We start from the raw sequence: 14,151 nt of genomic DNA on the forward strand, positions 1-14,151 counted from the left end.
AATATTTACTGATGAGTTGCTGTTTATTTCCTGCTTGACGTGGGACGCAATGAATATTCGGCAAGTGCGTTTCACAACCTTTGAAGTGATGTGTGGGAGAAAAGAAGAGCAGTGGAGTTAGCAGGCTGGGTGCTGCTCAGTGTTCCCAGGCTGCATAATGGAAATAGGAAAGCAGCAGAGCAGCTTCATATAAGTTAAAACTCACAATACATTCTTCAATAAGATTACTACAAAGATATTGAAATAACATTAAAACAAATACACGTAAAAAAGTGAGACAATTACAATAAAAAAGGAAACAATACACTTTGTCAAAAACCTTTCTTGTTGAAATGAAATGAAATAAAAGGCATCTGTGCACCATACCTGAATAGTTGTCTATGTAATAAAAAAAAAGTTGAATATGGCAATAAATATATCAGCCTTTTTTACATTTCAAGTCCCATGAAGCTTTAGGAAAGGCATCATTCAAAAAAAAAAGAAGACACTTCTGTCAGAACAAGTCCAGAAGTGCGAAATTCCACAGAAATAATTCTGCTGAACAGTCCAGTTTTGTTCCTTTAAAAAACGTCATGTTATTAAAAAGAAAAAAAAAACAGTCTTGTGATTTGCTCCAGATGGTCAGACTCTCAACCTCAGTCTGATGAATAACAATCAGGAAGGTCGTTCAGGGGAATAACTGTGTACTCGGCTTCCTTTCCATTCTGTTTGGGCTCTTCTTTGTGCAGGAAAGTCTGCATCTCCTGCTCCCTCTTCTGGTTCGAGACATTCGTTTTGTTCTCGGACATCTCCTTGGGAGCATTCCATCTGCACATTAGAAAAATGTCAACAAACAGTTCAGTATGCAAAAAGTGTACAGGTAAAAATAGTAAATTGTATTCTAATTATTAGATCTTACTTGTCTCTGGTAGCTATAGCAGCGCAAAGTGCTACGAGGGCTGCGACACCAACAATAAATCCAAGGATAATGATCCAATCTGGACAAAAGGGATAGTGGGTTATTTAAATTACATTTCTTGAGCCAAAAATAAATTATGTTAAAAATGATGTTTAAACTTACCAGGTGTGACGTGTCCATTCTGCATTTGTGAGTTTGGTCCTTCTGATACTAAAGAAACACAACAAACCAGATTTAGATACACTCTAGGATACCAAAAGAACGTTCTGTCAAACATTTTTTTAAACTTTAATCTTAATTTAGTTAAAAGATATTTACCATGTGGAAGCGCACTGTTTGTTCTCTCAGCCGGGTTTATATACATCCTGGCTCCTTTTACGTTCCCAGAGTCTGGGATGATTCTTGGTTCTTCAGGCTGATTTGAGATGGTAGGGGGCAGTGTAGTTGAAGCACTCAGAGTTGTTGTGCTGGAGACTAAGCTGTCACCACTACCTTCTGGTGTGTCCTCTGAGGTTGTTTGTAGAGATGGAGCCCGTAAGTCTTTAAAGGAGGAAACACAGTTGATTGTGGTACCACTTTCCTCAACTGAGACATCCAAGGTCGGAGTTGTGGGGATAGTTGTCATTTCAGGCGTTTTGCCTATTGGTGAAGTAGGTGTCACTAAGAAACCACTGCCTTCACTAGAGAAGGGCAGCAGCGCTGCCTGAACCGTTGTGGACATTTCAGGGGATTCGGTCCCAGAAATCCCAGAATGTTCGAAGACACCACTGCCCTCGACTTCAGAAGACGGCTGCTGGGATGCCTGCGCCATTGTGTTTCTTTTGGGGGGCTCAGTCGTGAACGAAGTGCCAAAAGGATGGTCAACAAGGAACCCATCTGTCATGACCTCTTCTAGAACATCATCCTCTTGCTTGGGAGAGACCTGGGTCATAGCTAGAAGAAAGAGAAAAAAAATATATAGGTAAACTGATATATTTACCAACTGGTCCTGACATGAGTGGAAAGCAAAGTTACTCAGCTCTTTTAGGTATTACAACAGAACCCATGAGAGCTCACTTGCTTGACTAAGAATTCTTGTGTTAGCTTGTTTTGCACTCTGCTTTGAGATAAGGTGTGGTGAGAACACAAATAATTAACCTGTATGACTAATCTTTGTGTAACAAAAGAAATCACCCAATTGACAAGGCATCATCCTTAAAAGCTGACACACCTACATAATAAAAGCAATGACTAATGAAACTGCTTCCCTTTTACTGGGAAAGAATAGCTTGTGAAAGAGGATCAATAAGACAAAATCATGGAGTGAGCTAGCTATTAAGCATGCAAATGATTACCGTTTTACCCATGCAAATGTAAATCCTTACATTTCCTGTATATTATCAATGCATTTATTTGCAAATTATCATTGATTTTGTTGCACATGAAGGATTTATTGTTTATAGTTCACATTTGTCATTTATACCAATTTTATACAGCAACATCTGTAGTTCATCACAGTTTTACATTGCATTTGCCCAAATTTCCGTTTTATAGTTACAAAGCTGTATATACATTTCAGTTTGCCTTTGATATTTTTTTTTACTTTTGACACTTTTCAGAGATTATTTGGAAAAAATCTTGTTCACTGTGCTCTATCTCGTGGTAATTTTTATTTAGTTTTTCTTATTGTTGCTCCATTTTTCCAAAACTAATGGTAGAAGGGTATTCTTACACGACAATAAGCCATTATCAACAAATATATTGTTTAATTTAGATTAAAATGTATTTATAATTTAAGATGTTAGGTAATAATACAAATATTGGTCATGGAAAAAGTAAGAAAAGGCTTTCTTCATCACTAAAACAATAAACCACAGTCATTTACATAAAACACAAATGAAAGTAAGGAGCTTTAACATTTAATTGCACATCTTCATCTTGCCTTTTTTTTTAGTCATGTTCAGATCAGGTATTTTCCCCCTATGAGGTTACCCGTTGCCCAAACTGGTGTAACGGCTATTTGCTGATCTTTGGTTTCACTGTAATCAAGATCAACACAGAAATGCACCTTTTGAGCAGCTCAAAAGTTTTTTTTTTACAAAGACCTCAGTGTGTTCTCTGGGGGCGGCATTGACATTTGAGTAGCAGCTTTGAAACACAACTCGTCCAGAAGGAGCTTTAGACCTTAAATGTACAGAGAGCTTTGGGTACGTGTTGATTCAAAGTGTAAAGTTTAAATAATATAATAATAAAAATAATAAGTTTGATTTGTCCTAACACAAGATGCTTAGAATGTTATGATGATTTCTTTAAAGCTTAATTTTTGTCGCATGAATCTTGATTCTGGTTATTACAATTCTATCGTCAATTGATTTCAACAACATAGAATTAGTTTAATGAAGATAAAACAATCTCTTACAGTCAATAGGTGAAGAGTGGATCACAGCAAGAAGTCCAAGAAAAACCCCTGGCAGAAGAATCCTCATCTTCATAATAGCAGTGATGCCCAGAGCCAAGGGAACTATCAGCAAGCCAAAACTCTGTGAGACAGTGAAGTGTGAATGTGAAGCAGGCAAATCATGTCTCTGCCTTTTATACGTAGCACGAGTCACTTCAGGATAATAGCTGGTAATACACAAACACTCAGGAAGGCGGACACACCTGCTCATGAAAGCCCCTCCTCCACTCATTTTCTCACGCCCTTTTCCTTCCTCCTCAGGCAAAGCATGACAAAATGGACATGAAAGAAAATTCCATTCCCTTGGCAGTTTCCTTTTGGTTATATAATGTTAAATAATATATACCACAAAGATGCCACAAGGCTTTGTCATCCGTTCATATTACATAAAAAATGACTTTGAAAAACATGCTTTGTTAATGCCAAAACAATAATTTTCCTCTTTTTTATCCTAAAGATGTTGTAAAAAAGAAAGAAATACATGTCTTATCAATTATACCACAGGTTTTGAATGGATATTGGTTTTATTTGTTCCAATTTGAAAAGAGCCATAGATAGTACTTCTACTACTACTACTACTACTACTACTACTACTACTACTACTACTACTAATAATAATAATAATAATAATTGATATAATGCACTTCTGTTTTAGACCCAGAGCGTTTTCTGTTTCCTGACACAATACCCTAAAAGCATCACAAAAACAAATAATTCTAATAAAAAGTAAATACAGTCACGTAAAGGGCAAAAAGGAACAGAAACAGAACAGCATATACAAAAATCATTGTGGCGATCACAAATCGGAATTGAAAAATACATATAAGTTAAAATGTATAAGGAGAGATTGTCACACAACACAACCAAGAAGGTATTTTTGTAAGTTTCTGTCTGTTCACTCTTTTGCCTCAAATCAGCCTTGGTGAACAAGGTTTTTTTCTTCTTCCAAACTTTCTCTCTTATGTAACAGGAAAAAGCCTCTTACGTAATTTTGCGAAACAAGACTTTAATCTGACAATCAAAGCTGTTAACGCTAAAACATAATACACGTTTCCCACGTTGTTACCAGCTGCACGTTAGGGTTGACATAATAAAACAAAAACATTTGCATATTTAGTGACCTGGTGAGTGATGGATCGGTAAGTATTCCTTTTCATGCTGCATTTGAATTAGCGTATTGAAAACACACCGAAACAACACTTGAAACTGTGTGAAACTGCTTTAACAAAAGAGTAAACTCTAACTTGATGACTGGAAAATCTACTGGAACCTGTTCAGGTTTTCAGCACGTCATAAATTATATTCAGTTTTGGCGACACATCAAACAACATGTCCCTTCTCATCACATTTTCTTATCATTCCATCTTCTTTTCTTCCCATGTCCCAGAAGAAACAGGAACTTAAATCCCCACTTTTCGGTGCTTTGCTTCAGATGCTTAAAGCAGTGATTTTATACTTAACTGGAAAGTTTTGCCACAAACTTAGCCCCGTATCGTCTCCCTGCAGGTTGTGTGTACTGTACACTACATAATGGCTGTTGTGAAAAGCTTGCACTTCACAAAACTGAAGCATCACCGAAGAGCTGTAGCTGCAGGTTATCTGGCACATACATGAAGTTACAACATGCGTCATGAATTACTCAGCATGTGTGGGTGAGAGCTTGTCCAAGCTTGTATTCCACACCCAGCACAGGCTCTGCTTTCTGCCACCGGAAAGAATGGAATTTTACAGCGCATTAGCTATGATGCACAACATAATGACTAGGTTCAAGCACAATACTCGCTTTTACATGGTGTAATGGTAAGTTTTCTGTGGCTAGACACTGCTGTGTTTCCCAGTCAGGCTCTCTTTATGGTTGTCTAGTCAGTGTGTAATAGAAGACATTTTTTCAAATGACATCACAGAAGATGAAAAAAAAAATAAACCTGTGCAGGGTGACCAGCCTACCAAAATGATTTCAAGAGCAAAACTAACACAACAGCTCATAAAAGAACTCAGAACAATGTCCAAAGCACTGCAGGCCTTGTTTGACTCAGTTAAGGTCAGTGTTGATGAAAGAGACCAAGAAAGAGACCGAGCTCCAAAAAGCAACACAAAACTTTCTCACTTTTGCCCAAAAGTATTTTCACTTATAGAAGAAAAATCTATAAACTAACACAAAAAACACAAAATATGGACTTTATGAAATCACATAAACAAGTTCACCTTTGAAAGGTGGGAAAAAAATAAGAGTTTGGAGTGTCTGATTAAAGTATGGACCTAAATCTGACAACTAAAATGACAACTGAAAACTGAAATGCTGAGACCTTAAACAGTCAATTTTTGGTTAAAAAGACTCTGCTCTAATTAAATTAAAACAATTCTGCAAAGAGGCATAGACAAAAATACCCACCCAGGCACTGCCTGATTGTCAGTTACTGCTGCCAATGGTGGGACAAGCAGTTGATAGGTTTAGACAGTAATTATTTTTCACATTGGCTCCAGTTGATTTGGACACTTTTTCCACCATTAATAAGTAAAATTATTGTTTGTAAATGGCATTTTGTGTTCTTTAATGACAAAAAACAAAAACAAAAATCTGTAAATGATACAAATCGAGCATTTTATTTCCTTTGCTGCCTTATTTATACAAACAGTGTGTTGAAAATGTCAGAATAGTAAGAATTTAAACATCAGACGCAAGATGTTTTTGAGATGCAACTATAAAACCCAAACTTCAAAGGTTCATCTGAGATTTGGGTGAAATGGTAATGGCACAATCCTTTTTCTACAGACTTTAGATGTTTGGACTTGAAGCAATATTGGATTTTGCTTGAACATTTCTTTTTTTTTTTTTTTTTCGGTTTTCAAAAGCAGGCCTGGATATAAAGAAGCAAAAACTTAGCCTGTGGTGTTATAAGGGTTTTTATTAAAAATGTATTACATTTAAGCGTTGGAAAGCAAAAACCCAGTTTATCTAAAGCAATGTCTGTCCACAAGCACATTTGGCCAAACATCTTATTTTAAAGGGTTTAATTTCTAGCATAGTATACTTGTTTTCCTCGTGTGAATTTCTCTAGCTGTTATCTTAAACTTTCAGACCGAATATAGAAGATTAGACAAAAACACCCTTTTCCTGTTCTTGTAAAATGAATTGTATGAATGGATAAACACTTGCAGGAACCCTTCAAGGGCATGTCCAGTGGCCTTTCCAGGCCAATTAGCAGCCAACCTCCCTTGTCCACTGCTGCACGTTATCTCATGTTTCATAGAAGCTAACATTGTTCCAATGTCCAAAATCCCGAGGCAACTAAGCCCAGTGACCTGTGAACAGCAACACTCACATTTGTTACCACTGAGAAAACGCAGGGAAACATTAGGGGTCCGTTGTGTAAATGACCTGCATTAAAAATCAGAGGCAGCAGGCAAATACTGGGTCACTGTAAAGATTTCAGAAAAAAAATATAAGCTTGTAATGACTGTTTTACATAAAGGTTATAGAAAAATACTTGAATGTTTCACCTCTGTTCTTTCAGAAAGTTTAATCCATTAGCAGTGTGGCAACAGGAGAGTGGGAGGAAAGAGAACGAGTGCAAACAGAGACCACAAAATAGAATATAACACTTTATTAGATCCACGTCCCTCCAGTTAACTCAGTTGTGACAGTCGCTGGATGTGATTTTAACATGCCAGATCATCCAGCACAGCCCGCCAGCAAGCAGAATGAAAGCTGTTTACATGGGAGGCAAATGACAAAGATTACTCATGATCTCTTTGACAATTTCCAGTCTGGATTTCATAAGCTCCATTTCACAGAAACTGCCTTCCTTAAAGTTTCTTGTGACATTTTGATGTCTGCTGACTTTGGAGCATTCACATTAATGGCTGTCCTCGACCTTACATCCATCTTTGATACTGTCAATCACAGTATTTTGATTAATAGGCTTCACAATGTAGTCGGTCTATCAGGCAAGGCTCTAGAGTGGTTTAAATCCTTTCTCTCTGGAAGATCTTTCAGGTTTCTTGCAAACCAATTCATGTCAGACTCAAAGAACCTGCTATGTGGGGTACCACAGGGCTGTCTTGGGACCATTTCTCTTTCTTTTGTATATTTGTCCCCTTGGGCGGTTAATCAGGCAGTCCCTTGGTGTATATTTTAATTTCTTTGAAAATATACATCAGTAGCTGATGTAGCTCTGTGACAACTACTTGCAGGTAAACTCAGATAAGTCCGTAACACTAAAAATCAAGCAGTTCCTGGGTGTATTGGCCTCCTCTGTCAAACCAAGCCTCAGAAACCTTGGCATCCTTTTTGATTTTTGATTCTGCCAGGTAACTAGGGTGCCATTCTTGCGGATTAATCAAAAACTGCTTCTTTCAGCTAAGAAATATTTTTTAGCTTTGAACTTTGGTGTCAAAAGCTGAACTAGAGATGATTATTCATGCTTTTATTTCATGTTGTCTTGACCAGTGTCTTTTTATGTTTTTTTATATGTTTTAGAAAAAGATTACACAAGTTGTAATATCTTTACACTGGATACTTGTACATTTTAAAGTTAATTTTAGAAACGTACGTCTTATATTTCCAACCTTTTATATCCGTATCCCCCTTCTCGTAGTTTGAGATGTTCCAGCCAAAGGCTGTTAATGGTACAAATTGATTTCAGGACCGGAGGGAATCAGTCCTTTAGAGCTGTGTCCCCCAGACTGTGGAATGCGTGGCCTGCATTGACTGTCTTTACACGCTTCATTCTTCTTTTTTTTTTCCTTCCTCATTCTTTTCAGAAGCAGTTGAGAACTGTTTTTCCGATTGGCTTTTAAATGGTTTTTAACTAGTTTTATGTCATGACTGCATTTTGTTTTATCTTTTTTGTATTTTTATTTTGTGTTGTTTTATGATTGTCTTTATTGTGAAGCACTTTGTGGTTTTTATCCTTTAAACGTGCTTCATACATTAAGTTTACTTACGTTTAATGATTTATGTTGGTAACAAAGTGTGTTTAACTATGTTCAAAATCTTCTTGATTCGCTGAGGTTGGGAAAAGCCAGTTGTCATCGGCTAGCGTCTTTAGTCAAATAGTTTATCTATGGCATTATCTCTGGGTGTTTGGATTCTGATTTTGACTCTGCTGTTAAAGCTTTAGTTGGTAATCCTATTTCGAAAACAAATTTGGTTTCAATCTATGTGGGAGCTGCAGGCCTTTAAGTTTTGGTCTCCGGTGGTATCACCTTATCTATTGGTTCTCCCACATGCCAACCATTCTGACATGCTCGTATAACGCCAGTGTGTGTACTCGTTCATCGTTAGTTTCTGATGGCTGGCTATGCATGCACATTTCCAGTGTGTATGTACCTTTTAGCTTAGCGGTTAGCTTCCGTGTTAGCCATTCATCGTAGCTCCGCTCCTCCCAACACATACTTTGAACATTGCTGAGAGCCACAAGTAAACCGTGTAGTTTATGTGAAGAAGAGGAAGGCCTCAGTAGAAAGCAATAAGACCAGAGTGGATTTGGGAGATTTTCTTCATGTGATCCCACTGAGGAGCAGAAAACCAGGTAAGACGGTCGTGCACATGTGCAGTTATTCATAAAGCATCTGGAAAAGTTGCCAACTCTACCTTTAAATTCCCTAGATTGTGCTTTCCTTCTTCGCTTATGCTTATTTTCCATAAGTACCAGTGTTCTGGGTTTCAGTTTTTTATTACTGTTAAAATTATCTAGTTGCTGTTATTTTAGTTAATACATTTATGGATAAGGTACTTACTTCTTTCTTTGTATATTTTATTCTATTTGTGTTTTTCTTCCCAGTGTTTACCTCTGCTCTCTGCCTTCATTGAGCTTAGATGTTTCTCATTTCTCATTTGGTTACACCCACCTGTGTTGTTGTGTTTTTCTTCACTTCTTACCTTGTATATAAACTACCTAGTTGTCATTTCTCACTGCTGGTTTCTTCTGTTCTCATTGCTGGTTTATTCTGTTGTCAGAGTAGCATGTCCCCAATATTGAGCTCCTTGCCTTATCTCCTTGTATATTTTAAGTTTTCTTTTACTCATTAAACTTTTTGCCACCACCACACTCTGTGCTTGGGTCCTCCTTTAACCACAATCGTGACAATCTATTGATCAATTGATTGATCAATAGATTGATTATAGATCATTTGATCAATAATTGTAAATGTCTGTTGTTGTTCCTCTACAAATAGTTGTATTATTTTTGTATTATTCTTATGCAACTTGAATTTGTTTTGTTTATTCTATACTATATATTTTATATGTACTTATATGTATGTATCGACTGTGTGTTTGTCTCCTAATAAGCTCATTCTGATTCTGAATAGATTTATGGTTTAAGCTTTATAGCAATTGCTTATCCTTATAATTCCCGAGAATGCTTAACTATAAAGAGAAATGGTTAAGTACATGGACATGAGATGGTTTAATTACAGGAGTAAGCAGGAAGGGATAACATTGCAATACACAAGTCCAACATAGGGGTACAAATTAACGAAGGATTGAATTGACCCCTTGAGAGAACTATGGTTTAATTATATAATTTACAAAATAAATATTTCAGAGAATAATTCAAAATTACATATTGAAGTTAACAGATAAGTTAAAAAAAGGGGAAATATTTATTATGGTAAAAAACCAAAACTTTTTTAATTTTTGGTTGTGATATTCCCTGGGACAACAACACTAGACCGGTTATTAACAGAACCATGTTTTGGGGGGGATGACTTTTAATGAAGGCCTCTACACTAGGTATGGGCTCTTGGGAGATTCCAACAATATAATAGCATGTTGTTGATGCTTGATAAATTCCAGTGTGGCTAAATTAAAGCAATTCTACAACAAAAAATTATGTAATTGCAGTGTAAAAGACCTGTTAATAGTGTTCACTAGTACAGATCGCACTTATTGCCATCTTGGGTGACAAAACCACTCATTGAGTTAATTTTTAAGATAGGGCTAGGTTGGTTCGGTTAGCTTTTTTCGTTTTTTTTTATTCACACAGTTGTTCGTTGCCTGAAATTAAAATTAGTTTGTTGATCTGAGACGTGTGTGACAAAGAACAAAAATGGAATAAATCTGGATGACAGCATATATTCTTTTTTTAAGATTCTTACCGACAGGAATCAGATAGCAAATGGGCAGACAGAAGGTCCTGTGGTCAGGAATTGAATCCCAGATGGCTGGGTCAAGCACTTATAGCCTCGTTATATGGGGCATCGGCTCCACCACACGCTGCCACAGAGGGCAAATACTTTTGCACGGCACTTCCTCGACATAAAAGATCACTGCAAAACCTGTGCATAACAATGTTTATTAATGGATTTTTTACGGCAGTAATTAACTACCTCAAACTCTATGATAATGGATGGATGCGTAAAATTATTCAGAAATGTTATGGAACAAAACTGAAAATCAGTGGTAAGATGAATTTGAAAAAAATAAGATAATAAATAATAACTGATAAGACTTCTCCTGAGAATAGTGCTTGATTCATTCTGGTGAAACCTCTGTGTTTGTCTGCAGGAAGTGTCAACTTGTGCTCCCCAGCTAAGTCATGCTTTTGCCGTTAATTAGTCTCAAGAAAATCAAGAATGGCACATCAGAGGAACATGCAAGATCATTTTAAAGCAGTTTGTAGACCTGTGTAAAAGTACAGCTTGTTAGGGAAAGAAAGGTGAAGTTGATTAAGCATGAAACTTTGTTTAATTCAACAGAGCTGAATGAGAGCAAGAATGATGCAACTCCTGGCTTGAACATAGCCAGTTTTAAATCAGACAAACGCACCGCAGACAGTTTCATTTTTCTAACCATGTGTTATGCCTGCAAAAAGTAGCTTGCACACGTTGCTCTGTAGATGGAATGGCAGCTCTATTAGAGAAGGTTTATCTGTGAAAACTCAAAGATGAAGGTGCACTGATAGTGTAAAAAAAAAGTTGTTGAAAAGAGTAAGTTGTCTCTCTCGCTGTTCCTGTAAGACTAGCTGATGTAACAACTTAAAACAACTTAACCCCCCCAAAAATGATCAAAGGTCTTTTAAGTTGGTACCGCTCCACCACAAATCCTCAGGTATTATATGTGGACTGGCTGCATAGATTTTTAAGGAAAGTGACACACAAGCTCTCACACATGGGTATCAAGACTATATTTCTCATTTTATGATATTTTCTTTAATGGAACACAAATTTATAAAATATTTTTGCAACATGTTTCATATGTTTTCTAGAATCAAATTTATATTTTAAGATCTGAGTCAATCAATTGTTTCCTTGATTTAATGGTTTCAAAAAAAGTCCTAAATATCCATCGATTGAAATTATTTTATCCTACAACGTTGCGATTACCTTGCGATAGACTGGTGACCTGTCCCTGGGTGTACCCCGCCTCTCGCCCATTGACAGCTGGAGATAAGCACCAGCACCCCTTGCGACCCCACAGGGGATAAACGTGTTAGAAAATGGATGGATGGATGGAACATTGTGATTATTGGCAAGCTCTTTAGTCTCATGAAACTTTACAGACAGGTTGCCCATTTTGTGTATTTTTTGGAATCTCTTCCTCGTGCCTTTCAGGTGCATAGATTATCCACAGGACTTGTTTTACATGATTTCCCAAGAGTCACTTTTTCCACCACGGAAAGCCTGTCCAGTGTAGGTGGAAAATTCAAAGACTTAAAAGAATATCTTTGTCCTTGTTCCTGGTTAAGTTTGAAATGTCTTTCCTATGTTTTGTAACCTTTGGCTGTATGTCCCAGTGACACATACCATAAGATACATCCTCCATCCTGTTTTTCTACTGATCTATGTGTTTTGTCATTCACTACTTTGTCTTTAGTGGAAGCTAAGTATTTATCTGTCATTAATTTATTAATATTACCAATAATAATTTTATTTATAAATGCACTTTACATTTACGGAAATCTCAAAGTGTTATTGATTTAGATTTTTCTCTTTGGTCCAGATAGGGATTAATAACTTTATGATCTACACAACATATAGGAAATGTTTTGACCAATCTGTATAATCTGACCCAGTCTGTATAATCTGATTGAATTTGACTTTGGAAAGTGATTTAAGATGACATGTTTCATGAATTGGCGCTATATAAATAAAATTGAATTCAATTGAATAGAAACATCTTTGTGTACTGTGTGAAATCTATAGGCCATAACAATTATATAAGACCAAAAGACACACAAAAAGTCAAAAACTCTTTATGTTGATGCAACTTGAGAACTTGGTAAGACCTTGACCTTAATTTCCCAACAGTCTGACCCTAACTGACTTCTGTCAGACTAAGTTTTGGCTTACATGGAATCTCACTAATCACAAAGTTTTTTTTTTGTTGTCTTCTTTTATTATTCCACAAGCAATACCAGCTGGAGTCTTGCCATCAGGAAACAAAGTAAACTGTAAGAGGAGTGCCGGAAGAGAGCAAACACTGGCCATTCATGAAAGAAGTTCAACAGTTAGCATGCCCAGACAGGTTTGCATGAAACAAACCTCCCCTAAACGTCTAATACAAATGGTGGCTTGCATTTGGTTGTGACAAAACATGATTATAATTATTAAAAAGGTCTACACAATTTCAACATTGATTTCCGAAAATAACAAGTAGACGTGTATTTTATGATACAGTATTTTTTTTAAAAAAAAACGTTCAGAAAAACCTAAATAAGCAGTATAGCCAATGATAGACTGTTGTTGAAACTAATGGATTACACTGTGTACATTAGAGCCTTCTCTTAGCCCTCCTAATCCACCCTTTAGCGCTTGTTCAGTTCACTTGTGGTGTCTACTTTTGTCATCAGAAGTAAATTACAAGTCATTTGAATACTCCCTAAATATATTCCTTAGCTTCCATTAGAAGCAAACACTTTATTCAGCCCAGTAATTTGGATAAAAGGAAAGACTGGTAAAGTATTTTCAGCTTTTTTACATCTAGCAGTCTGAACTGAAACATTTAGATGTGAAAACACCACCTCTTTGAGGGGAACTTATTTGTTTTCTTTCTTCGCAGGAGCTGCTGTGTATATTGCAGGAATATTTTACTAGAAACATCCAGGTTAAGTTTATTTTTTAAAAAGCAACGCAATTTTACATATTTCATTCTAATTGAGCTGTTATTAGGGTTTTTTCCCTCCCTCCAGGAGGTTCACATAACACCTTGCCCTTTCAATGCACCAATATACACAACTCACTTATTATGATTACCATCAGCACCGATACCTTAATAAAAGTATTAAGTACAATTGTATTATTCATTAAAAAAAGATATATACTATTGTAATATATAATTGTGTGTAATATATAATTAACATATTCATCTGGGGATGATGAAATGAGTGACATCAGTGATATTGACAAGGAAATGCATCATGTATAAAAGGTAAAAAAAAAAAAAAAAAAAAAAAAAACTAAATCATATGTGTACATAACATGATTTACCAAATCTCAAATTAAAGTGGCAACCACATATTTTGTGTATGAATAGGTGAGTATACACACACTCAATGATATGAGTTATGTCTAAGTCACAATAAAGTTAAAGAGCTGACTTATAGCTGCTGCAATGAAATGTTAAATAGGATTTCTATCATATGCATTATGTGCATTTAGTACATTTGTGAAACGGACACAAGCGTGTCTGTTCTGAGGCTCTGACTTGCACGTACATATCTGTCTTGGTCTTTATAATTTATGTGTTTCATAGTTTAGCGTGCTCTTTGATGTTTGTTGTCTTATGAACTCCAGTTACATGCTGTGCTTAAGCTACTTACACCTCAAATGTGCCTTGATAGCTTTCTTTGCAGTGCCAATAAAACTCTTA

At 36.3% G+C, this 14,151-nt stretch overlaps 1 protein-coding gene across 1 annotated transcript; it reads right to left on the reverse strand.

The window, feature by feature from the left end:
- Positions 1–4: 4 nt before the first annotated feature.
- On the reverse strand, positions 5–3,504 carry LOC110367082. Its single transcript, XM_021311614.2, has 5 exons — positions 3,297–3,504; positions 1,217–1,831; positions 1,061–1,108; positions 899–977; positions 5–807 (listed from the first exon to the last, which is right to left on the reverse strand). The coding sequence occupies exons 1-5, from the start codon at positions 3,367–3,369 to the stop codon at positions 636–638; spliced, it is 987 nt and encodes a 328-aa protein (XP_021167289.2). The 5' UTR covers positions 3,370–3,504; the 3' UTR covers positions 5–635.
- Positions 3,505–14,151: the final 10,647 nt, after the last annotated feature.

The sequence above is a fragment of the Fundulus heteroclitus genome, chromosome 4 (assembly GCF_011125445.2).
Source record: "Fundulus heteroclitus isolate FHET01 chromosome 4, MU-UCD_Fhet_4.1, whole genome shotgun sequence".
In the NCBI taxonomy this organism is placed as follows: domain Eukaryota; kingdom Metazoa; phylum Chordata; class Actinopteri; order Cyprinodontiformes; family Fundulidae; genus Fundulus; species Fundulus heteroclitus.

Coding starts and splice junctions, on each gene's coding strand:
- LOC110367082 (XM_021311614.2), bottom strand. CDS start 3,369: ATGAAGATGAGGATTCTTCTGCCAGGGGTTTTTCTTGGACTTCTTGCT. Junction 1,832..3,296: donor CCACTCTTCACCTATTGACT/GTAAGAGATTGT, acceptor TCTTTCTTCTAG/CTATGACCCAGGTCTCTCCC. Junction 808..898: donor GCTATAGCTACCAGAGACAA/GTAAGATCTAAT, acceptor TCTAATGTGCAG/ATGGAATGCTCCCAAGGAGA.